General features: G+C 53.7%; 2 protein-coding genes across 2 annotated transcripts in view; one reads left to right on the plus strand and one right to left on the minus strand.

Moving 5' to 3' along the window:
- On the plus strand, positions 1-13,767 carry MFSD14A (major facilitator superfamily domain containing 14A). The gene is made up of 12 exons (XM_084865361.1): positions 1-261; positions 4,974-5,069; positions 5,436-5,498; positions 6,255-6,382; positions 6,924-7,038; positions 7,694-7,912; positions 8,068-8,181; positions 8,936-9,007; positions 10,350-10,462; positions 11,168-11,265; positions 11,854-12,017; positions 12,547-13,767. Exons 1-12 carry the CDS (start codon positions 178-180, stop codon positions 12,751-12,753), a joined length of 1,473 nt encoding a protein of 490 aa, XP_084721487.1. The 5' UTR covers positions 1-177; the 3' UTR covers positions 12,754-13,767.
- Positions 12,914-23,553, minus strand: part of SASS6 (SAS-6 centriolar assembly protein) — a 22,755-nt gene continuing 12,115 nt past the window's right edge. Inside the window, exons 10-17 of the mRNA XM_084865360.1 lie at positions 23,413-23,502; positions 23,155-23,334; positions 22,760-22,841; positions 21,924-22,057; positions 19,776-19,904; positions 17,949-18,046; positions 16,070-16,164; positions 12,914-15,985 (exon numbers count right to left, since the gene is read on the minus strand). Of these exons, the coding sequence (XP_084721486.1) occupies positions 15,879-15,985; positions 16,070-16,164; positions 17,949-18,046; positions 19,776-19,904; positions 21,924-22,057; positions 22,760-22,841; positions 23,155-23,334; positions 23,413-23,502 (915 nt within the window). The 3' untranslated portion in view covers positions 12,914-15,878. The remainder of the gene's footprint in view (positions 15,986-16,069; positions 16,165-17,948; positions 18,047-19,775; positions 19,905-21,923; positions 22,058-22,759; positions 22,842-23,154; positions 23,335-23,412; positions 23,503-23,553) is intronic.

A 23,553-nucleotide genomic window follows, 5' to 3' on the forward strand; every position in this document is an offset into this window, starting at 1 on the left:
GGCCGGGCGCTCGTCGCCGATCGCACGATGTGACGCGCCGCCCGGGGCAGGCCGGGCCTCGAAGATGGCGGCGGGCTCCGCGAGCGGCTCGGCCCGGCAGTAGCGGCGGCACGGACTCGCCGCGGGGCCGCCGCCCCGGGAGTGGCAGCAGCGGCGGCGGGACTCGAGGATGGTAAAATGACCCAGGGGAAGAAGAAGAAACGGGCCGCGAACCGCAGTATCATGCTGGCCAAGAAGATCATCATTAAGGACGGAGGCACGGTGAGCGCAGGGCCCGCGGGCCCGGACCCCCGCCCGCTCCCCGCCCTGTGCCCCCGCCCTGTGCCCGCCGCGGGGCGCCCTCCCCGCCCCGGCCCGGCGCCGCGGGCTCCCGCCCGGCCCGGCCTGCGGCCTCCGGGCCCGGCCTCGGGGAGGGGCCGCCGGCCCGTCCGCACCCGCCGCCCTCGCCCCCCGCGACCCCCGGGGCCTGGCCGCGACCCACGTGCGCTCCGCCGGGGCCGGGGCCGGGGCCGGGGCTGGGGCCGGGGCCGGGGCCGGGGCCGGGGATGCCGGGCCCGCGGGCCGGGGCCGCGCTGCGAGGGGCCGGGAGCGCCCGCCCGCCGCCGTCCATATGCTCCCCCGGTGGCGGGGTCGGCGCCGGCCTGGCCGCCCGCCCGGAGCCGCGGAGGTGGCTGCCCCCGCGCCGAGGCCGCCGGGCCCGGGGAACGGCCGTCCCGGCGGCGCTGAACCCCCCGGTGTCCGTGCAGCCGCCCAGCCCGGCCCTGAGCTGCGGGCCGGGAGGCGCCGGGAGGAGGACGGGGGGACGGAGGGACGGACGGACGGACGGACGGACGGACGGACGGGGGGACGGAGGGACGGACGGAGGGCAGGAAAGTTGGCTTCTTGGAAACAGTTGTCATCACGACACACTTCACGCCGAGGGAGCCGCGGGCCGGGAAGGGGAGGAGGGGGTTAACTGGGAACAACTCCCCCGACATCTTGGGCCGAACCTCCGGGGCTGCATCCTGGGCCCGGGCCCGCGGAGCCGCCCCCGGAAAGGAGCGGGACCGGGACCGGCTCCCTTTCCCCGGCCAGGCCGGCCCTGAGCGGGCCCGCGGAGGGCCTGCCGTCCGTTTGGAGAAAATGCCGCGGTTTGGACATTGGACACTGCGGGGGGCCCGGCGGGCGCTGGGACATCGGGCGGTCTGCGTGCACTGGCGGGCAGCTGTCAGAGTCTTAGACGTCACGGACTCGGCCTTTGGTGGGGACACCGCCATCCAGGCCTGAGGCTTCTGTTGTTGGTGATGAAGCATCGCGGGGGCCAGGTGAGGAGCGTGGCCGTGAGTGCCGGTGGCACCGCCCGCAGAGAGGATGCTGGCCGCCTGGTCCTGGCGCTGCATTCGATGCCTCTGGGCCTGCAGGCGGGCAGGCGGGCAGGCGGGTAAGAAGTGTGAGTGGAGCCGATGAAGAAACAGTTTCCTTTTCTTGTAAGCTCCGTGTTTCCTCTCCGCTCGGCTTTGGCTCACAGATGCCTTCCTGGCTCATCCTGAGAGCTGAGATGATTCTTCATCGTTACTTATCGGTGTTGTAGTGGGTCCATAGCTTGCTTTTGGACACAAGCCAGTCTTCCCCCAGCAAGGGTTTCAGGGCGCAGAGGATGCATGGAGCCCGGGGGAGGGCGTGGACATCATTGCCTGTCATCTGGATGCACCTCCCCGGCCGGACACGCTGTAGAATAGGGCTTTGTCCGCCCCGATTGCTGAGGGCCTAGCATGTGAGTCCGCAGTGGCACAAACACTCAGGGTGACAAAATGCGTGTGCCAACACATCAGTAGGTGGTTTTTATTGTAATTTGTTTATTCCTGTGTATAACCAGGAGATATATTTCTGTACCTGTCAGGGTAATTTTTTGCAGGGTTTATATTTTAATCCACTCTAGCTGTTAATGAAAACAAGCATAACTTTGCGAGTAAAACTTTTGCCCTGGCCGGTGTGGCTCAGTCTGTGGGTGTCCTCCGAGCACAGGAAGGCGAGGGCACTTGCCGGAGCTGATCCATCCCCGCTGGGGGCGCTGGAGGCAGCCCATGGTGTTCCCTCTCTGTGGTTACTTTCCCTTCCTCTTCCTCTAAACGTCGACTGAAAAAATAATAAATAACCCTGACCGTTTTGGCTCAGTGGGTAGAGCGTCGGCCTGCGGACTGAAAGGTCCCAGGTTTGATTCCAGTCAAGGGCATGTACCTTGGTTGCAGGCACATCCTTGGTGGCGGGTGTGCAGGAGGCAGCTAGTCAATGTTACTCTCTCATCAATGTTTCTAACTCTCTATCCCTCTCCCTCTCTGTAAAAAATCTATAAAATATATTTAAATAATAATAAAGTAAAAGTAAATGTCTATAAAGACATGATTTTAAAATGGCCTTTGATTTCCGGCCTCTCTTGTAATTGGTCAGGTTACCACCGTTACAAACGCTTCTTAAGAAAGGGAGGAAAACTGCCATGTGATATTGTTCAGTTCTCTGGGTGAGCTGGCGGTGGCTTATTCAGAGTCCAGCGCCCGGGGCACCTGGGCGCACGCAGCTCTGGGCAGCTCCCTCCTGGCGGGCCCTCCCCCCGCCGTTGTCCTGCCAGGTGCCCGGTCACCTTAACCAGCGTGGCTTTGCTTTGTCCTTGCTCAGGGCGTCTCTCTGCGCCCGGTCAGCCACTTAACGTTCATTACCACAGCAGGGCAGGGAGCTGGGGTGGTTTGTCAAAGTGAACTGAGCCCTTCCAGAATCCCGCTCCCTCCTCAGCTCCTGGGGCTGTGGGGGGAGGCTCGGAGAGGGGGTAAGCAGGAGAGGCTAACCTAGGCTGCCCTTTGAGTCAGACACAGGAAGGTAAATGACCTGAAGGCTTGTGAGTCTACACTGCGGGGCAAAGTGGGTTTTCAGTTGACCGTGTGGCAAATTCAAAAACAAGAATAAAAGAATAAACCGTTTCACACACTCGAACCTGTAAGCCCACTTTGCCCACCTGTGTGTCCGGAGGCCCTTCTGGGTCCGCTCACCTCGAGCTGTTGGCCGGTTTGCGTTGACTTAGGTTTTCTGGGGAGAGTTTCTAAAGGGCCTGTACTTCCGGAAGGAAGCACAGTGTTCAGTGAAAACAACATAGTTCACTAGAGAAGGTCCCCAGGTTAAACTCAGCAAATATGTAACCATCTGCTGTGTGCCATGTCACTGCTGAAGGCGCTGCGGCCTGACCACAGCACTAACTAGAGGCCCTGTGCCCGGCACACCGGCCGGCATCTCCCGAGGGGTCCCGGGCTGCGAGAGGGCGCAGGCTGGGCTGAGCGACCCCCTAGTGCAGAAATAACAAGTTTTTCATTAAAACCTTTATATATGTAATGTTTTGCTAATCTCTTAGTCAGTGTGGACCATTTGGGACAGATGAATTTAAAAGTGCATTTCTCCGGTGTTTTTAAGTTACAGTTGACATACCACATAGGGATTAGACATTCATACCTTACAGAGCGCTCACCCCAATAAGTCTAGCGCCCATCTGACACCGTACACACTGAGTACATGTGGCTGATCGTGTTCCCTGTGCTGTGCTTCACGTTCCCGTGACTGTTTTTAAATGTTTTTATTTCAGAGGGAGGAGGGAGAAGCATCAGTGATGAGAGGTCAGCTGCCTCCTGCACACCACTCTGGGGCCTGAGGCTGCAACCAGACATGCGCCCTGCCCAGGAATCGAACCTGGTTCATAGGTCAGCAATCAGCCACCGAGCCACGCTGGCCAGGCTCCATGACTATTTTTAAAACTTGCAATTTGTACTTGATAGTCCCTTTCACTTTTTCACCCAGCTCCTTGCACCCTTCCTGTCTGGCCTCCACCTGTTTGTTCTGTGTATATGAGCTGATTTCTGTTTTTTAGATTCCACAGATAAGCTAAATCACTGTGTTTGACTTCTCTGTCTCACTTATTTCACTTAGCAAAATATCCTCAGGGTCTATCCATGACTCAAGTGGTAAGATTGCATTTTTTAAAAATATCTTTTTTATTGATTTCGAGAAGAAAGGAGAGGGAGAGAATCATGATTGCCTGCCTCCTGCATATCCCCTTCTGGGGATCGAGGCTGCAGCACAGGCCAGGCATATGCCCTTGACCCCGAACTGAACCTGGGACCCTTCAGTCACAGGCCAAGGCTCTATCCACTGAGCCAAACCAGCCAGGGTAGATTTCATTCTTTTTTATGGCAGCATAATATTTCACTATTTCAGTACATCACATCCGCCTTATCCACTCGCCTGTCGATGGACACAGAGGTTGTTTCTGTCTCGGCTCTTGTACAGAATGCTGCTATGGCCATGGGGTACAGGATACGTAATATCTTTTTGGATTGGCGTTTTGGGTTTCTTTAGATAAATAAATACCCAGAAGTGGGATTGCTGGGCCATAAGGCGGCTGCCCCGCTCTGCGTTCCGGGGACGGCCTGGAGGGCTCCCTGGCCTCCACCCCTCCCAGCACCAGTCTGCCGGCGGCTGGCCGGTGCCCCTGACGGGTGTGAGGGCAGCTCAGGGTTCCCGGGCCCCTCAGACCGCCCCACGCCTCTGGGCCCGCCGTCTTTCCCCGGCTGCCCCGGTGTGGAGTGCGGCTTCTGGGCATGCCGGCCTCAGCCCTGTGGCTCCGGCACGGCGGCCGCTCCCCGAGGGCGGTGTCTGCGTCAGTCACTGCAGCCGGGCCGGCCGTGGCCTCCCGCCGACCGCTGTTCCGGGCAGCCCAGGGCCGGGGCCCGGCTCACCTCGCCGTTCCCGCAGACGGCTCTGCCCTCCGGGCGGCCCGGGGCCCCTCCTCCCCGGGCTCCGAGGGGCCGCTGTGGGACCGGCACTGAGACGGCAGGTCCCCGTGGCGACCAGCCGAGCTGCCGGAGGAGAAGGAGCGATGGAGCAGCCCGAGAGAGAGCGGCGCACATCCTGGACGTGGAGGGACGTGGCCCGCTCACTCACTGCCCGTTTTCCAGCCTCAAGGAATCGGCTCCCCCAGCGTGTACCACGCGGTCATCGTCATCTTCCTGGAGTTCTTTGCCTGGGGCCTGCTGACGGCGCCCACGCTGGTGGTAAGTCACCTTTCGCTGACCACTTCCTGTGAAGCCTCTTTCCCCAGTTCCGGGGCGAGCCCTCTTCCTTTCCACGGCCTCAGCCCCTACTTCCTGGTCCCACTCTGGTTGTGCGACTTCCGTGCAGCCTTGGGCAGAGGTCTGACATGTCTGTGCCCGCCTGGGGTCCTCACTGGGGACTGGGTGTCTGAGGTGCCTGGCGAATGCCCCTCAGTGCCCGGTGGTAGATGGCCTCCCGTGCCAGCGTCCTGCAGAGCGAGCTAAGGAAGTGAAATTAGGGCGTATTGTGAGGGGCGGTTGGAAATGGAGCAGGATGTTTTACTGAGACAGAGGCACCCTGAGGTTTTCTTCTGTTCTGTGTTTTAGGTGTTACATGAAACCTTCCCTAAACATACATTTCTGATGAACGGCCTGATTCAAGGAGTCAAGGTAGGATCAGCGTGTATACAGTCATGCATGCGTGTGCTCACCCCAGCACCTAATACCTTGCCATGCAATCTGCCGGGATGGGAGGTGGGTAACTGACCCCATAGGTGTCCATTTTTACAGCCAGAGTGCGTCTTGGGTTTAAGTGTTTGAACCGGCTGGGCTTTCAATCTCATTTGGCTCAGATGTAGCCACCTGCCTGCGCACCCTGGTAAATCCCAGCTCGCACACGGGTAACTCCCTTCCCAGCAGTTCCCAGGGGTAGGCGTTGGCCTTTATCTCAGAGACCTGAGTGCTTTTGTAAACTACAGTAAGAATATATATTGAAAACTATTTTAGGGATGCAGAAATTTCTCCGTCTGGTCAGGTCTTGCATATTCTGCATGTTCTGTACTGGAGATTTCCTTTGACAGCAGGTTTTTAAACATAAGTAGTCTGTGACTATAAAAGCATAACACGATCGTCTTTCTCCACCTGTGCGTGTGGCGTTCCTGGGGCTTAGTCCCTGGAACGCTTCCTGTTTAATTCGCAGCGAGGCCTGCAGGTGATCTAGACCAGCGGTGCCAGCCTTCTGGACCTCATGGACCACCGGGGTCAGACCACCGGCTGCGCCCGCTGTGCTCATCAGTCCTGGGGAACGTTGAAATCACACACAGACAAATAAGCTGTTCCTCTACACTCTGTGACACGTTGTTTGAAATAAACCGGCTTCAGGCTCTCCGTGGGTTCCCTTTGGCTCACCGTTTCCTTCCCCCACAGGGTCTGCTGTCCTTCCTCAGCGCCCCGCTCATTGGTGCTCTCTCCGACGTCTGGGGCCGGAAGTCCTTCCTGCTGCTGACGGTGTTCTTCACGTGTGCCCCGATCCCTCTGATGAAGATCAGCCCGTGGTAGGTGCCCGGCGGGTGTAGCAGCGAAAGGCCCTTCCTTCCGCTCAACGCTGCCTCCCGCCCGCGCCCTCCGTGGCCCGCCGTGTGGGTCTGCATCGCTCGGGAGCAGCACGGCCCCTGCCCGACACGCTGCCGTCCGCACGCTCACACGCGATGGGGATAGCTGCCCTCAGCCCGATGCTGGGACGCGTTTGGAGCCACAGCTTTTATCACCTCTCGTTCGCTCTCCATAGCAACCGCCCGCTCACTGCCGGAGCCGGACTGAAGGATGTCTAGTTTCTGTCCTCAGGCCGCAGGAAATGCAGTGACTGAGTTTTGTTTCTGTTAGTGCTGTGGCGACAGTAGTGGTTGGACCTCAATAGCTTTGTTGCTGTCTTAAGTCAAAACTACAGTCACTTAAAAATGCCCTGTTTGGTGAGGGACTGGCTGGAGACGTTGGTGCTTTGTGTCCGCATGTGCTGCCCCGGCCGCCGCTGTGCCGTCCGAGCCTGCGGAGCCGGGCAGCCCAGAGCCAGTCCTCACTCCCGTCCCCTCCCTCCAGGTGGTACTTTGCCGTCATCTCCGTGTCTGGGGTGTTTGCAGTGACCTTCTCCGTGGTGTTCGCATACGTGGCGGACATCACCCAAGAGCACGAGAGAAGCATGGCCTACGGACAGGTGCGGCGCCCTCCCCGCGGCCCGGGGCCCCGCTTGTCTGGTGACCTCACAGGGCAGTGCGTGCCTTACGACCCGTTCCTGATGGAATCAGCCCTTCAGGCCGCACTGCACACGCGCTCACATACAGAGCCTTGTACGTGTGGCTGCTTGTGTTCCGTGTGTATTTAGTCACGTCAGATTTGAAATTACGGGATATTGCTACATTATTGAAGCTCTTTTGAACATTATACTGAAGCTAAGGAACTCTTTTCTGGGTCGTGAGACGGAAATGGCTGATCTAAAGTCAGGAGGCTCATGCCGGACTCCAAGCCCAAGGTCAGTGGTCGGCAAACTGTGGCTCGCGAGTCACTGCGGCTCTTTGGCCCCTTGAGTGTGGCTCTTCCACAAAATACCACGGCCTGGGCGAGGCTATTTTGAAGAAGTGGCATTAGAACACTCACGGGGCCGAAGAGCCGCATGTGGCTCGTGAGCCGGGGTTTGCTGACCACTGGTCTGGGTTAGGCCCACAGCTGGTGCCTGGCTTCCAGCTGAGACTGATGGCTCCTCCTGCAGAGGAAGAGTGTGAGCACAGGTGGGGGAGGGCCCACAGGGCGGCAGCCTGCCTGGAAGGTAGGGGTCAGGTCCTGCTCTCACCTCTGACCTTGCGTGGCTCCAGGTCTCCGCCACGTTCGCCGCGAGCTTGGTGATCAGCCCTGCCATCGGCGCGTACCTGGGCCGGGTGTACGGGGACAGCCTGGTGGTGGTCCTGGCGACGGCCATCGCGCTGCTGGACATCTGCTTCATCCTGGTGGCCGTGCCCGAGTCTCTGCCCGAGAAGATGCGGCCCGCGTCCTGGGGGGCGCCCATCTCCTGGGAGCAGGCCGACCCCTTCGCGGCAAGTTCACCCCCTTCCCTCTCCGGCAGCAGTGACGGGGGCTGAGGGAGGGGAAGGGGTGAAGCCTCTGGCAGTGTGGGAGGCGGACAGGAACTAGAAAGGGCCCGCACGGCCGCGGCGGCCGCGCTGACGGCCCCCCCCCCTCGGTGTTGCAGTCCCTGAAGAAGGTGGGCCAGGACTCCATCGTGCTGCTCATCTGCATCACCGTGTTCCTCTCCTACCTCCCGGAGGCGGGCCAGTACTCCAGCTTCTTCCTGTACCTCCGCCAGGTGAGCCCGCCGGGAGGACAGCGGAAACCCCCTCGGAGGGGCTGGGCTGGCAGAGACCGGGACAGGCTCCCCGGGTCATCCCCACGGGCTGCCGCTCCTCAGGCAGAGACAGCCTGCGGCCAGGGGGGCTCAGGCCGTCGTGGCTGCCCATGCCAGAGGGGCAGCTCGGCCGCTCGGAGACGGGAGCGCCCGTCGGCAGAGCAGCTACCAGGAGCGTCATCTGCTCTGGTCGCAGGGCAGCGGGCACCGAGAGGAGCACAGAGCCTGCTGCTGCTGGTCACAGGGCGCTGGCGCTGTAGCTGCCTCGGGTTTCTTCCTCTGGCTCAGTGGTCGGCAACGCGTCAGTCACAGCCAAATAGGAACAGGACAACGATAGAAATTTCTCTGGAGAGCCACATTTTTTTAAACTTCTTCTAACGCCACTTCTTCAACATAGACTCGCCCAGGCCGTGGTATTTTGTGGAAGAGCCACACTCCAGGGCCAAAGAGCCGCAAGTGGCTGGTGGGCCACAGTTTGCCGACCTCTGGTCTAGCAGGTTTAGATTTGCTTAGCTTGTACTAAGTGGGTTTGTGTTCAGCGCGTCAGCACCGTAGCGGATTCTCCGGGAAAGCCGTTTCCCTCGGGAGAGTTCTTTTGTGCCAAATGAGCAGTTTGATGTTTTCTGGCTCCGTGGATGTTGACGTGCTAGCCGTGGCATCAGTGTGGTGGTTGCTGTGCTTTTGTGTTCATTAACTTTTCCTGGGGACCTTCCAGATAATGAAGTTTTCACCAGAAAGTGTGGCGGCCTTCATAGCGGTCCTGGGCATCCTCTCCATCATCGCACAGGTGAGTCCGGCAGGCACGGGAGCGGCTGCGCCTCCGGGATGCCCTCCGGGGCTCCCGTGTCAGGCTCTGACACTCCATCTTGTCAGGCAGCTAACGTGGATGAGATGGGGGACTGACTGGCACATAGCAGCATGTGATGTGTAACTCAGGGCAGGGTGTGGACTTACACCAGGAAACGGTGTGCGCCTGTACAAGGAGAGGCTGGGCCTGGCGTGTGGGGGGCACAGGCAGGATGGCTCTGGGCAGGGGACGGGAGTTGGGACGGGAAGTCGAGAAGTGGAGGGACCCATCCTGTGGGCCTGTGGGCGCCTGGCTCGGAAACGGGGGCCGTTGGGGGCCTTGGCAGAGGAGTGGCGTGGGTGTCTCAGGACCCGGATGTAACTGGCGGTTTGAGGAAGAATTGGATTTTCTTAGTTCAGTTTCCTGGCCGGCAAGCTCTCCCTGTCCCACAGGAAGTTCCAGTCCAGTGAGCGGTGGAAGCCCCGCCCCACGGCCAGGGGCTGGGCTCCTTCTGGCCCTGCAGCCACCGCACACGCTTCCACTTGGTCCGGCGCCTGTGTGACCTTAGGAAGAACGAGGAGCGGGGAAGCCATCCGCTCAGAGCGGTGGTCACTAAGTGCTGTGTTCCTGGGCCCGCACAGCGCTGAGCACGGGGCAAACGTGACAGTTTGGAGGCGGTGCTGTTCCCGCCAAATGGAAGGGACCTTTTGTAGAGTCGGTCTCCGTGAAGTGACTTGGCCGGGCCACACACAGCCAAGATGGGGGTGGGGACTGTTTCCCAGGGGCTGTGCTTGGGCCCTTGGCGGGGCGGCTCCCAGGCCGTGGTAAACGGGTCACCGTTCAGATAGGCCCAGGTACCCGCGGGATGAGTGCAGGCGAAGGGGCGTGAGTAGCTGGGCTGTTTCCTTTAGTCAGGAATGAGCCTGCAGAGTAAAGCTGTCACATCAGAGGCCCCAGGTCCTGGTCGGAACCTTCTGACCTGCCAGCTCGACTTCAGAACTGCTCAGCGAAGCTCCCTGCCCTGTTCCCCGGGCCTGGCCTCTGCACCTGGGGGTAGCCCCCTTAGGGCAGCTGTGCGGACGCCCCGTCTAGAAAAGCGGAGTCCGCCAAAACCGGTTCGATTCCGGTCAGGGGCATGTACCTTGGTTGCGGGCATATCCCCAGTGGGAGGGGGTGCAAGAGGCAGCTGATTGATGACTCTCATCGATGTTTCTAACTCTCCCTTCCTCACTGGAAGAAATCAATAAAAATATATGTATTAAAAAAAATAGAAAAGCAGAGTCCTGCTCCTGGCCGTCACCCCGTATTTTAAAGTGACAAACGCTTTGGTCTTTTTTTCCAGACCATAGTCTTGAGTTTGCTCATGAGATCCATTGGAAATAAGAACACCATTTTGTTGGGTCTGGGGTTTCAGATCTTACAACTGGCGTGGTATGGCTTCGGTTCAGAGCCTTGGTAAGTCATTAATTTCCTTTAAACGCTTGATGTCAGCCTTGTTTTGAGATACAATTCAGCTTTCGTAGTTACTTGCTCCTCAGCTGAGGTTCAGCCCTGTCTTCCTGTGCTCCCCTCACACTGTATCTCACCTCTCCTGTGTGAGTTGCCCGGGGACACTATGGCGGACTCCCAGGCTGGGTTTGTGAACAGGCCTCCAGCAGTTTGTCGTTAGGAAAAGCACAGTCCCACAGGAGCTGGGCCTGAAGCCAGTTCCCTCGTCAGAAAGCAAGTCAAGCAGCCCCAGTGGCGGTCCCGACAGCAGCGGTTCCGGCCCAGCCCCGCTGGACACTCTGCCCTTCCTCCCAGCTGGCTCCCCAGGGAGGGGAGGGCTGCGTCCTCGGGCAGGACTGCGCTCCCGTTCGGACTGACCTCCATTGCTGAGCAGTCTGACGTGGTGTGTGCTGGTGGCGTTTGTTTCTCCGTCTAGCTTTTAGCTGCTCAGTGATAAAACATTTACTTTAAAAGCAAGATCAGACCAGTGGTGCCTCCACTCAGAGTCGGTGGGAACCGCAGGAAGAGTGTTTGGAAACAGCTCGTGTTTGTTTTATGCCTTATTCTCCCTGTGGGGGGAGGAGGGCCTGTCCAGGGTCAGCAGCGCTCACACGGTGCCCAGAGACGGGCGGGGGAGCAGGGCTCAGCTCCGCCTCTGCCCTCTGCCCGCAGGATGATGTGGGCCGCGGGGGCCGTGGCCGCCATGTCCAGCATCACCTTTCCCGCCGTCAGCGCGCTCGTGTCCCGAACCGCCGATGCCGACCAACAAGGTGAGTGCGGGGCGGGGGCAGCTGTGTGAGCACAGCGTCCAGCCTGTCCCCTCCGGGGCAGAGCCCTGGCCTCCTGCTGACCCCCGGTCTGCTCGGTGCCCTACAGACCCCGGGGCACGCTCACCACCCGGCACGTCTCCGGGGTCAGTGCTCTGCAGGCCCCGGGCAGGCGTCTGTAGCGCCTTAGCTTTGTGGTGGGAACACTTCACTCCTGAACGGCCAGCGATGATTGGAAATGGCCACTGGTCATAGGGGGTCTGACAAGAGGCCGTTGGTCAGTGAGGAAGGACAGCACAGCTGCCCCCTCAGAGAGACACGTGTAAGGCTGCCTTTGGCTGCCAGGACAGTCGTGCTGAACTGGCCCGACTCGGCGCCTGGGAACCTGTGGGGGGTAAAAGGCTTCTGCGCCCGTGTCATCCGAGCTCCCCTCTGTGTGGCCGGTCACGCCGTGAGCCGATGGCCTCGGGTGGCTTCCTGTGCGTCACAGCCAGCTGGCAGCGTCAGAAAGGCTCTGGCTCCCCGCGGTGGGTGCAGGTCCCAGGGTCGTCAGGACCTGAGGTGCACAGGAGACGTTCTGTCCGCCTTTAGGTGTTGTCCAGGGGATGATAACGGGAATCCGGGGGCTGTGCAACGGCCTGGGCCCCGCGCTCTACGGCTTCATCTTCTACATCTTCCACGTGGAGCTCAAAGAGCTGCCCATGACGGGCACGGACCTGGGGACCAACACCAGCCCGCAGCACCACTTCGAGCAGGTAAGTGGCTCCTCCCTCACAGCGGGGGACACGCTCGCACTTTTAGGTTGACCAGCACTTAAACCAGCCTGACTGGCTGTGCGTGCCTTTGGCTGCCACCAGTCTCGGCGTGCTAGTTTGTCGTGCTGTGGCGCCGGAGGCATCGTTTGCCAGGCTCCTCGTTACAGCTGTAATATTAGCGGCAAAGAGTGTACAGACCACTCAGCAGTTTCCTTGCTCACTAGCCTTGTAACCAGCTCAGACTGGTTTTCATCAGTCAGGTGGCGGTTTGTGCGAGTGTGGGCTGAGACCAGGTCTAGTGGAGGTTTGTCCGGTTTCTCCTGAACTGGCCTTGGGTGAAGGCTCCTGGGGGTGCAGGTCCTGTGCTGCAGGGACCCTATTCGGCAGAGGCTGCTCTCTGGGGTCTGCTGTCCCCAGGCCCTCCGGGAAGGGAATGCCTTTCCTAACTGGCTTTCCTGCTGAGAGGAACGTGGGCTTCTAGTGCGTGGCGGTCAGCTGTTACCGAAGGTAAGCAGTCTGTCTCCCCTAGAACTCCATCATCCCCGGCCCGCCCTTCCTCTTCGGGGCCTGCTCGGTGCTGCTGGCTCTGCTGGTGGCCTTGTTCATCCCGGAGCACACCAACCTGAGCCTGCGCTCCAGCAGCTGGCGGAAGCACTGCGGCGGCCACAGCCACCCGCACAGCGCGCAGGCGCCAGGCGAGGCCAAAGAACCCTTGCTCCAGGACACGAACGTGTGAGCTGCGCGCGCCGCAGAGCTGATGTACATTCCACGTCGCCTCCACACTCACCGAAGGGCCTGGAGGACGGATCTGCATGGACTCCGGGGAACTAGAGAAAGAACTGGACCGTTTTCCAAAGATGTTACAATTTCTTTTGAAAAGAAACCTTTTGTTTATCCGCACCACTTCCTTGCCACCAAGCTGTTTATTATTCACGTCCTTTCATTAAAGCTCTCTGTGACTTCTTAGACACGAGCAGCGTCTCTGCACCGTCCCAGGGGCTGGGCTTCGGGTCACCCACGTCACAGGGACGGAGCAGAGGCGTGGCTGCGGGCCTGCTCGCTCTCACCTTGTCCAACCCGGGCCCCACGATTCAAAGCCTTAAACGCAGATGCACTGAAGAATGGTGAGTGAACTGTCAAGAGTTAAGAGGATTATACTAAACCTGAATCATGTGTCAAGCCTGTTTGTAATTCTAGTTTAAACATTCTTCACTGCTGTTTTTAAAATAAATGTCAGCCATGTTTCGTTCAGTTGAGTGTTTGGAGCCTGTAACCTCCATGTTGGCTCACAGTTGTCCCCCAGCTCCTTACACCACTGCCCTCTCCTGTTCGCAGAATCATAACCTCAACACTTGAACACGTAATTAAACCTGTAGTCAAGCTGGTAGCCTTGAAAACGTCACGTGATACCTAATGTAGATAAATATATATAGTGGCCTTTCAGGACTGTCACAGTAACACTTTACTTACAGAGCTAATGTTTGTCCTACATTTTCAGGACCCTGGAAGAGAGCTTTATACAATTCCTGATGTGAATTTCTCTAAAGTGTATATTTTTGTGTCCAGTTATATTATTTAAAAAAGTGTTACTTTGTAAAAATGTACATAAAGTATTGTATAGTTTACAGGGTTTTCATCTTGTGTGTGATTATTGCTTAATGCTTTTTAAACTTGGAACATTCACTTACAGTTAAATAAGGTCTTAAAAAATGTAAATATTCTGTTAATAAAATTAAATATTTTAATGATTTTTTAAAGAAAGTCTGGATCTGTGATTTCCACGAGGGCTGGTGTGGCTTTGACACCATCATCATTTCTGCAGTAACAAATCACAAAGGCATGCCTTCCCTCTGAATCCATTTCTTCCCTTCCCTGTGAAACACTCTTACAGTATAGGACACAAACACTGAAAACCTAGTCAATAAGTGAAAGCAAGTTGCTAAGCAGAGGTGTTGTATATCAGTCCTTTTCCTGTTTTCATACACTTTTTTTTTTTTAAATCCTCACCCGAGGATAATTTTCCATTGGTTTTTAGGGAGAGTGGGAAAGAGAGAAACATCGGTGTGAGAGACACACATCAATTGGTTGCTTCCCGCATGTGCTCCCACCAGGGCCTGGCCAGGGAGGAGGCTGCAACCAAGGTATGTGCCCTTGACCAGAATCGAATCCGGGACCCTTCAGTCCGCAGTCTGAAGCTCTAGCCACTGAGCCAAACCAGCCAGGGTCACATACTTTTTACATGCCCTACTCCCGAAATATTACTAACCAAGCTCACACAGTTCACAGAAACACATTAAATTCAGCATTCTGATTATTAGCATGTATTCAAAACAATTTCAAATGAAAGTTTAAGAGGTAGAGCAAAGAATTAGCGCACACAGAAGTCAGTACATGTACATCTAATATAAAATCTTTGGCACATCGAAGTGGTCTATCATTCAGAAATTCTAATTTATATTAAAATTTTTTTAAAAGCTTCCTGTATGTCATCCCATCCACATCCTGTCCCTAAACTTGTGCACATGTTTACACTTCACAGAGCAGACCAACATGGCCAAGAGCCTCCTTCCCACTCTGAGCACTCTGCGGTGCGTTAGCCAAGTGCTCTCACTGGTGCAGTGTGTGTAGATACGGAGACAATCACGTGAAAAGCCACCGCCCAGGAAGGGCTACTGAATGTTCGAGGTGAGTCCCTAGAGCAGGATGCCTTGAAGTTGCCCGCAGTTGCAATGTATCAGACTCAACATGGCTTCATTCAACAATGAGCAAAGGTTCTTTGTCTTACCCTGGAACGTTGCTATGCCAGCATCTTGAAATGTCTCTTATCTGTATAATATGGTCCTTGAAAAGAGTTTTTTGAAAGATTAAATGAACATCAGCAATATTTACAAATAAAAGTGGACTGAGACACTGCTGAAGAGAAGGATACTGTTGACTGGATGGTTGTCAAAAATGGGCTATGGTTCTGGGTGAATTGTTTAAAATCGCCTCCCTTTTCCCAAGGAACTGCCATACTTGAAACTTAAACCAAGAGAAAGTTGCCTACTTTATTGCGCACACAATTAAACCCACTTTGAAGTGAAAAATCAAGTACAATGAATATTCATGATGCTCTTTTGTATAGTACTTACTTTCAAAACAACACCACTAATACAAATTTAACTGCATAAAACACCAATAAAACTCCAAACGAAAGAAAATTGGGATGAGTAGACTTTCAGGAAGCAATTAAACCCTGGGAACTGCAGCTCAAATGACTCCAGCACCCGATCTGGGCAAAGACACATCCCAGTTACTCAATAGCTACCTGGGAGAGCTCAAGGAAAACACTTGCTGTAAAGAATTCATTTAACTTTATGACTTTTTCCTCTACTGAACCTTATCATCGATAATAGACACTTTAGGAGACAACCATCTTCCCTCATAATTCTTAGGTGGCAAATGTAAAACATTTTACCAAGGACAATGATAAAAGGAATTACTAGCATCCTCTAGCTCCCATTCCGTCGGCCAAGTGACTTTACCAGGCAGGCAGCCCCTGGGATTAGAACCCTGACGACGATCAACCCTCGTCTGGGGACGTGTCCGAGCTGCTCAGGGCGAGTTTAAGAACCCCACTGCTGTCCTGTAAAGCACCGTGTTCACACACCAGAGCCTGGCACTGACTCCGGGCCTCCGTCCCCAAGTCCATGGGCTCCTCTGAGCCGCCTGTGGCAGGGACAGCAGAGGCAGCAGCAGCAGGACGTGCGCACAGCGGGCTGCCCGGCCTGGCAGCTCTGGCATGCTCCTGGTGCGGGATGTCTGTCCCCTTGGGCCACAGTGCCTCACCAGGCGGTGCCGGCTCCCGCGGCAGAGGGCCCGCTAGCTGTGCGGCAGCTGCCCGGGGAAGTAGGCGGAGGAGGAGGGAGGCACCGAGGCGGGTTTGCAGGCTGGCGGCAGCGCTCCCAGCGGGCCCTCTTTCTGACGGTCTGCAATGAGGAAGAGACGGTGGCTTGGCCTCCCGGGGCCTGTCCCCTTCCCTCCCACCTCGCGGACGGGACGGAAAGCCTCACCTGCGGCGCTGAAGAGGTTCTGGCTGAGCCCCCGCAGAGGAATGCTGGCCTCCCTTTTCTTCAGGTACTTGGGCTCCAGCCCCAAGTTCTCACCACTTCACAGGAAGACAGGCATATGTACTTAAACTTACTTTTCTCGTTAGTTAATTTTGAATGTACATTTCATCTACATATTATACATGTGTTTATAGTTTTGTTCAAAACAAGCATCTTTAGTCCGTTTTCTTCAGCAAATAACTTAGGTGCCCGCCAGCTGCAGTGCCCTCTTCCAGCGGGGTGGGTCTGAACGCGTAAAACGGAAGCCCGCTGGGCTGGCTGGGCTGGCTGGGCTGCGGGAGGACCATACCACTCGGAGGGGCTGCCCTGACAGCATCATGCTATTGGGACTTCCCCACTCGTCCGTTTAAAATGAACGCTGCTGCTTTCTTTCCCCCAAAGCTCTTTCAAGTCTGTGCTTCAGAGGGGTCACTATTAGATACCACTGCATACACTGGCACCACAGGATTCTGGGTAGATGAATACAAATGTGATATTTCAAAGAGAAAGCCATGTCCGCCTCTTTTCTCTTTCTGCCACTGCATCCCTCTGTCCGCCCTGCCCGGGAGCAGCCTCTCTGGGCACCCTTGTAACAGAAAAGTACAAGTTCTTGCTAAACAATGACCTGATAACCTTAAACTTAGAGCACATGTGTCAAACACAAGGCCCGCGGGCCAAATCCAGCCCGCCAGGCCTTGCAATGTGGCCCGCACCGCGCTGTCATCACTGCACTCCGCTGTCAGTTTATGACATTGTCAGTTTATGACTGTTCAGTAAACCATTCGGCCCGCGATTTAGGCTGGATTTTAGATTTTGGCCCCTTCTCTGATTGAGTTCGACACCCCTAACTTAGAGGAAGGTCTTGTCCCAATTTTCAGAAAAGATGAATAGGTACTTTTCCCACTTAATTTTTTTTCTTTTTTAATCTTTGATTCCCACTGCCACTTTTTACTAGCTGACAACAATTTAAAAACCTAACAAATTTCAACAGAGAAAATGCAAAAAATAGCTGACCAATCCTACTTTTACGGACACGATTTTTTGATTCTTGTTCTGCAAACACCATCACACACGTGGTGAAGTGAGCTGTGTGTGACAGGAGCGTGTAAACATCCGGTGGGAAACAGGAGGCCCCCACTGACTGGCTCACACTGCCGGGTGGCGGCTCTGGAGCAGCCCGGGCCGAAGGGCCGGGGTGGGAGAAGCCTCTGCTCCGAGTTGGTCTCCCAGTGTGAACGCCGGAGGCGGCTGCTCAGGACCAGTGCAGCAGGGGCCCTGAGCGCCTCACACTGGAACAAGAAAGCATGCCAACAACAAAACGACGCTATGAACATGAGGACCAGCCGAGAGACCAGCCTGCACATCTGAGCTGCTTCATTCGGCTACAACTCGCTGATAAGACGGACGGCAGGTGAACCAGTCTCAGATCGGAGGACAGGAAGAAGCCGGGCAGGCCCAGGGGCCACGCGGACAGGAAGCTCATGTATGCATGCATGTTCGTGGGACAATCTCATCAGCCTGTACTCTTACTCGACGAAGGGTCCCAGCAGGTTAACAAGCTGCTTCCCCAGGTTACTATTAGGAATTAGTAAGACTTATAGCTACCTGCCCTCAAATATTTGAAAGGGGTCTTCAGTTACATAGGAAAACCTTTTAGAAAATAAAATGTTACTATATATCTAACTGCATCCTACAGTTTAAAAACCCCCTCTTTACAGCCAAGAGTGAGTCCCGGACCTTCAGCTTAAAACGTCGCAGACAAGTGGCCTCCGGGCTCTCCAGCCCCGGGAGACCCTGCAGTGACTTCCCAAGGCTAGCTCTGCGCGCGGACTCAGGTACTTACTTCTCCTTGTCAGTGGCGCCGGGCGCACTGAGGGCTGCTCCCGCCGGAACGTCCCCTAGTGACGGGTTTGGTTTGGTTAACTGCAAGTTAAACTGAACCTGTGAAGCGAGAGAACAGCGCATGTAACTAACTGGTGAGGACGGAGCAAGCTACGCGGAGCGAGGGGCTTACCTGCTTTCCCCTGACCCAGCGCACAGGGGCCAGGCGCACTGATTCATCACACACACACGTTTTGTTGAGAAGGTTTAATACGAGGACTTCTCTCCTTGCCCCCAAGTCCCTATCACACAGCGAGATGAGCGGCAGACACAGCACGAACACACTTAGACAGGTGCATGCACAGAGTTCTCCAATAAACGCAGGCTGGGAATTTGAATTTTAAAATAGAATAATCCAACAATCCATGTAAAAGGCCAAAGCAAACACCAGCATGCGCTATGGAAGTCTACTTAAAGACACAGGACTGTGACCGAGTGGGCCTCACGCCAGGACGTGTCAGTGTATGTATGTCAGGAACCACAAACACCAACCCCACCACGGAGCACAGGACAAGAAAATAATATCTATTGTACTTTTGGTAAAAATGCCTAATGAAGCCGGCAGAGACAGACACTAGTATAACAGGATAACACCAGAAATCAGAAAGGTAAATGCTACTGTCCTCGGTTATCAAGGTTCAACAGTCTCCAGATACTGGTTTTTTCTACAGCGATCTACACATTTCACAGTGACGTTCAACAGAAACAGGAATTTTTAAAGCCAGACAGGATGATTTTAAAACTCCTTACAAAAAATCAACATGCCAAAAGAGTGAGGAAGACTAGAGTATCAGATGCATAATATAGTTTCTGACCACCAGTCATAAACAATTAGAAAACTGGAGAAAAATAAACAAAAAGAATGTTATCGAATCTGGACCACACTTTGGAAAAGTCGGGCGGTTTCTTAAAAATTATGCCCCACCAGTCCTTCTAATTCATTCACCGCAGGGAAACACAAAGCTGCACACCAACGTTCACGGCGGCCGGATCGGAGTCAGCACCGAACGGAAATGACACAAACGGCCATCAAACGGCAGAGGGAGGGGCTAGCGTGGCCTCCCCTCCACTGTCAAACCCGCGATGCTGAGGAAAGACCGGGAAGGACATTGTGCACGGCTCGCTCACACGAAGCGCAGAGCAGGTGTACAGCGACAGAAAGCACGTCAGTGGCCCTCAGCGCTCAGGGACGAGCGCGGTTCACTGCGGAAGCACGGGGAAACGCCAGAGGAAACTCAGTGCTCTAACACGCACTGCTGCGACGGTCCCACTGCACAACCGGCCGAAACCAGTAAATGTAAACCTAACCACGGGACTTATGGCATGTAAATTATACCTTCGGAAAGCTTTACGTTAAAAAGGCACCAGAAAGAGACTAAAAAGATAAGTCCAAAACAGGGAAATAACCAGTGAAAATATAAAACCAACATGTCTGGAACATATAAAGAACATTCATGACATCATTTATAACGATTAAACTTCCCTACGATGAATAAAACTGATAAACAGAAATCTAATAGAAGAAACACAGCCCATAAATGTATAAAAAGATGTCCCCCACTTAATTACCAGGGAAATGGCTCGGCCTGGTTCCTTTCCGGATCGATCCTACCAGAGCAGGCAGTGACCACAGCTCCTGAGCGCGAGCGGCCACCCTGGAATTCTGACTTACCCGCTGGCAGTCAGCGATGTGCTCCTGATACAACTGCCACAGCAGCTTGTAAAGACAAAGAGGACGTAAAAGCTAATAACTGGCTCTATTTGGCTCCTGCAGTGTTCGCTCTCTCACCTTGGGTCCGGAAGCCGGGTGGCTGGCGTTTTGGGCAGACACGGCGTGAGGAAAGGTGTTCTGGAATCCAAAGGCAGAGGCGACAGGGTACCCGATGCCACAGGGTGGGTAAGGCAGTCTGCCATCAACCTACAAATAAACACACACATTGCAGGGTGAGAAACTGCTTCTAAGTAAGTGTTTGCTGACCAGAGGCATTAGCATCCGCTGAAATAACGGCGTTACCAGCACCGCCTCAGGCTGGTCTTGTTTCTCACGACACCACAAACCCCGCTGGCACACACCACGAGGCCGGGCCCGTCTCACACTGTTTTTTAAATGCCCTTTCACTGACTTCAGAAAGAGGCGGGATGGAGCCCGCACCCGGGCACAGGCCCTGACGGGGAATCGAATCCAGCAGGTGGCCTCCTGGCGCACGGGACGACGCTCTACCAGCTGAGCCCCTGGCCGGGCTCCTGGGACGACACAAACACAGACCCTGAGGCATCTCGGTTCGCGCTCATGCCCACCCCCATCCCTAAAACGGGGTTCGGGGAAGAGACTCACAGATCAATAAGGCAACCAGGGACAAAACCCTTTTCTGCCGGAGTGAGCAGCAACAAGAGCACCAGCGTTCTTAAACAGGCTAATGGAGACAAGGCTTTACCAGAATTTTCATTACAGTAACGACGCCATTAGCCGGTGACATGGAACAGTTTAGTGAGGCCAGCGGAAACGCAAACCCTCAGTGTGTGCACAGCAGTGGCTGCGTGACAAAAACCCCTTCACATGGCTCATCAGTAGTCTTTTCCCCTTGGTCATTCAGCCCCGGGCACTTCTTTCCACCTTTTGCACCACAGCAGAAATCCCCCTCCATTTTTAAAAAATTTCACTTGAGGATATTTTTCCATTGAATTTTTCAGAGTGGAGGGGAGAGACAGAAAAACTTCGATGTGAGAGAGACACATCGATGGGTTGCCTCCTGCACAGGGATGGAGCCTGCAACCGAGGTACATGCCCATGACAGGAATCGAACCCAGGACCCTTCAGTCTGAGACTTGGTGTTCTAACCACTGAGCAAACCAGCCAGGTCTCCTTTTGTGTGTGTGTGTGTGGATATATGTGGTGTATGGTGTGTTGAGTGTGTGTAGTATGTATGTGGTGTGTATGGTATGTGGCGTGTGGTATGTATGTGGTGTGTGTGTGTGTGTGTGTGTGTGTGGTATGTATATGTGGTATATGGTATGTGTTGTGTGGTGTGTGTGGTACGTATGTGGGGTGTGTGGGTGTGTGGGTGTGGTGTATATGTGGGGTGTGTGTGTATGTGGTGCGGTGTGTTGTGTGTGTGGAGTGTGTATGTGTGTGGGGGTGTATGTGGTCTGTATGTGGGTATGAGGTGTATGTATGTGCGTGGTGTGTGGTGTGGTGTGTGTGGTGTGTGTATGTATGTGGGGTGTGTGTGGGGGGTGTGTGGTGTATATGTGGGGGTGTGTGTATGTGGTGCGGTGTGTTGTGTGTGTGGAGTGGGGGTGTGTTGGGGGGTGTATGTGGTCTGTATGTGGGCATGAGGTGTAGGTATGTGTGTGGTGTGTGGTATGTATGTGGGGTGTGTGTGTGGTGTATATGTGGGGGTGTGTGTGTATGTGGTGCGGTGTGGAGTGTGTATGTGTTGGGGGGGTGTGTGTGGTCTGTCTGTGGGTATGAGGTGTAGGTATGTATGTGGTGTGTGGTATGTATGTGGGGTGTGTGTGTGTGTGTGTGTGTGTGTGGTGTATATGTGGGGGGGTGTGTATGTGGTGCAGTGTGGAGTGTGTATGTGGGGGGTGTATGTGGTCTGTATGTGGTATGAGGTGTATTTATGTGTGTGGTGTGTGGTGTGGTGTGTGGTGTGGTGTGTGTGTAAGTTTTCGGCTCCTTTGGCAGTACTTAGTTAGTTAATACTGAATGATTTCCAGATCTACTCAAGTCTCACGAGAAGTGTGCCCGTGAAGTACAGCCTCTCCGTTAGGAGCGTCCACCTGCTGCACGCGCAGGGAGCAGACGCCACTCGGTGCTAAACACGAGGACTCCCGTCTATCAGCACCAGCCGTGTCACGGGACTTCCTGACATCCTGGGGATTCTGTGTCAGGGAATTTACTAAGCCCTCGCCCACGTGCATGCAATCTTACCAGGTGAGAGCCAGGAGAGAGCCCGCTTCTGATCGTGCTGCTGGAATGTACCGACGGAGTGACAGAAGGGCCCAGCACGTCCTGCTTTCTCACTAGCTGATTGTCATTTAGTTCTTTATTTAACCACGTGATTACTTACAGGAACAACAAGAAACAAGGGTAAGAACTTTTTAAGCTATTTTACTTTCCTAATCATTTTAAATATTAAAAATTAGGCTGAGGTTATTTTTTTAATTTAAAATTTTTAAAACTGCCTAATAGAAGAGGAGAACAATATAGGCTAACTTAAATTTTTGTCATTTAAGATTCTTATAAAGAAAAGATTCTTATTTTAGCACACAGAACTTTTTATTCTCTTACTATCCCGAGTATGTGTCTGCTAGTCAAGGGTCTCTCTGAAGGCTTTCAAGAATGATACCTTCCAGTTTAAAGTTCACACTCATAACTGACAACCAATACTAGTAACGCAGGAAAATGTTAAAGGCTTAATTTTGTATTTTAGTTTCAAATAATTTATATTATTACTATTAGGTAAATACAGCAATTGAAAAAGGGAAGAATTTTAAAAGTAAATTATGGTTAATATTTTAACACTTAATTCTGGGTCACTGATATAAGTGATATAGTTTTTTTAATGATGGTAACTGTTTTACAGGGCAGGTGTATAATTTACTATAGTAAAGACAAAAGACAGTATACTTCAAACTGCAAATTAGAAACTATTTGCATATAGCAATATCCTGATTTCCCTAGACTTCTCTATGAATTCAAGTATAATATTAAGGTTCTGAATAAAAACAATGAATTTCATTTACATAAAAAGATAACATACTTACACTTTTCATTATTTTTTAGAAGCTGTTTGCTTTCCTCAAGTTTTTGGACTGTAGCTTCTAACTGTTCTTGTAATTTGCATACCTGAAATAAGTCAATCCTCATAAATATAATAAAGACTACATTAAAAACTGAAGAAATATACTGACTGATACTAATTTAAGAGTTCAGTACTCTTATTATTAAATAGTGAAGGCTCACCTATTTAGGAAATGAACACTATAGGTATGTGAGTCATAACTAACTTTTCAAACAAAAATAAGTTATTAATTTCTATTGAATCTAGTTGAAGCCAAAGCCATTCTCTAATATAACAAGTAGAAATCTGAACTAGACATCTGAGGAAAGGTGTATCTTTTACAAACAATCACACACAGAAGCATAAAATATTCTCCACCTCCTGCTCTTTACTTCGGAGAGACTGCCCAACATCTTGTAATTCCTTTTGTTCCTTTTGTAATTTTTCTTCCTTTTCAGCCAAGAGTTTCTCTTGCTGAATGGTAACTGTATTCTTCAGTTTCAATTTCCCCATTAGAGTTTTCAGATCTCCTTGTAACTTCTTGATAATTTCATTTGCCTGTAAAAGAGCTTCATATGTATATTTCTATGTAATCCGATAAAATATTAGCATTCTGTTAAGTTTTCAAAGACAAACCTTAAGCAGTTCCGCTGATAATGATTTTATAGTTGCTTCCAGTTTTCCTATTTGTACCTGACTTTTCTCACGGTGTTCTTCCAAAGCCACCTGATGTTTTTAAAACATGAATCATTAGGACCCTCTTTGAGGAAAGGCTTC

Source organism: Pipistrellus hanaki (assembly GCF_964339955.1).
Source record: "Pipistrellus hanaki genome assembly, chromosome: 18".
NCBI classification, from domain to species: Eukaryota; Metazoa; Chordata; class Mammalia; order Chiroptera; family Vespertilionidae; genus Pipistrellus; species Pipistrellus hanaki.

Excerpts from the sequence above, each read along its gene's own strand:
- MFSD14A (XM_084865361.1), top strand. The coding sequence starts at position 178 with ATGACCCAGGGGAAGAAGAAGAAACGGGCCGCGAACCGCAGTATCATG. Across the intron at positions 8,182-8,935 it reads TCTTCCTGTACCTCCGCCAG|ATAATGAAGTTTTCACCAGA; the intron begins GTGAGCCCGCCG and ends GGGACCTTCCAG. Across the intron at positions 10,463-11,167 it reads GGCTTCGGTTCAGAGCCTTG|GATGATGTGGGCCGCGGGGG; the intron begins GTAAGTCATTAA and ends CTCTGCCCGCAG.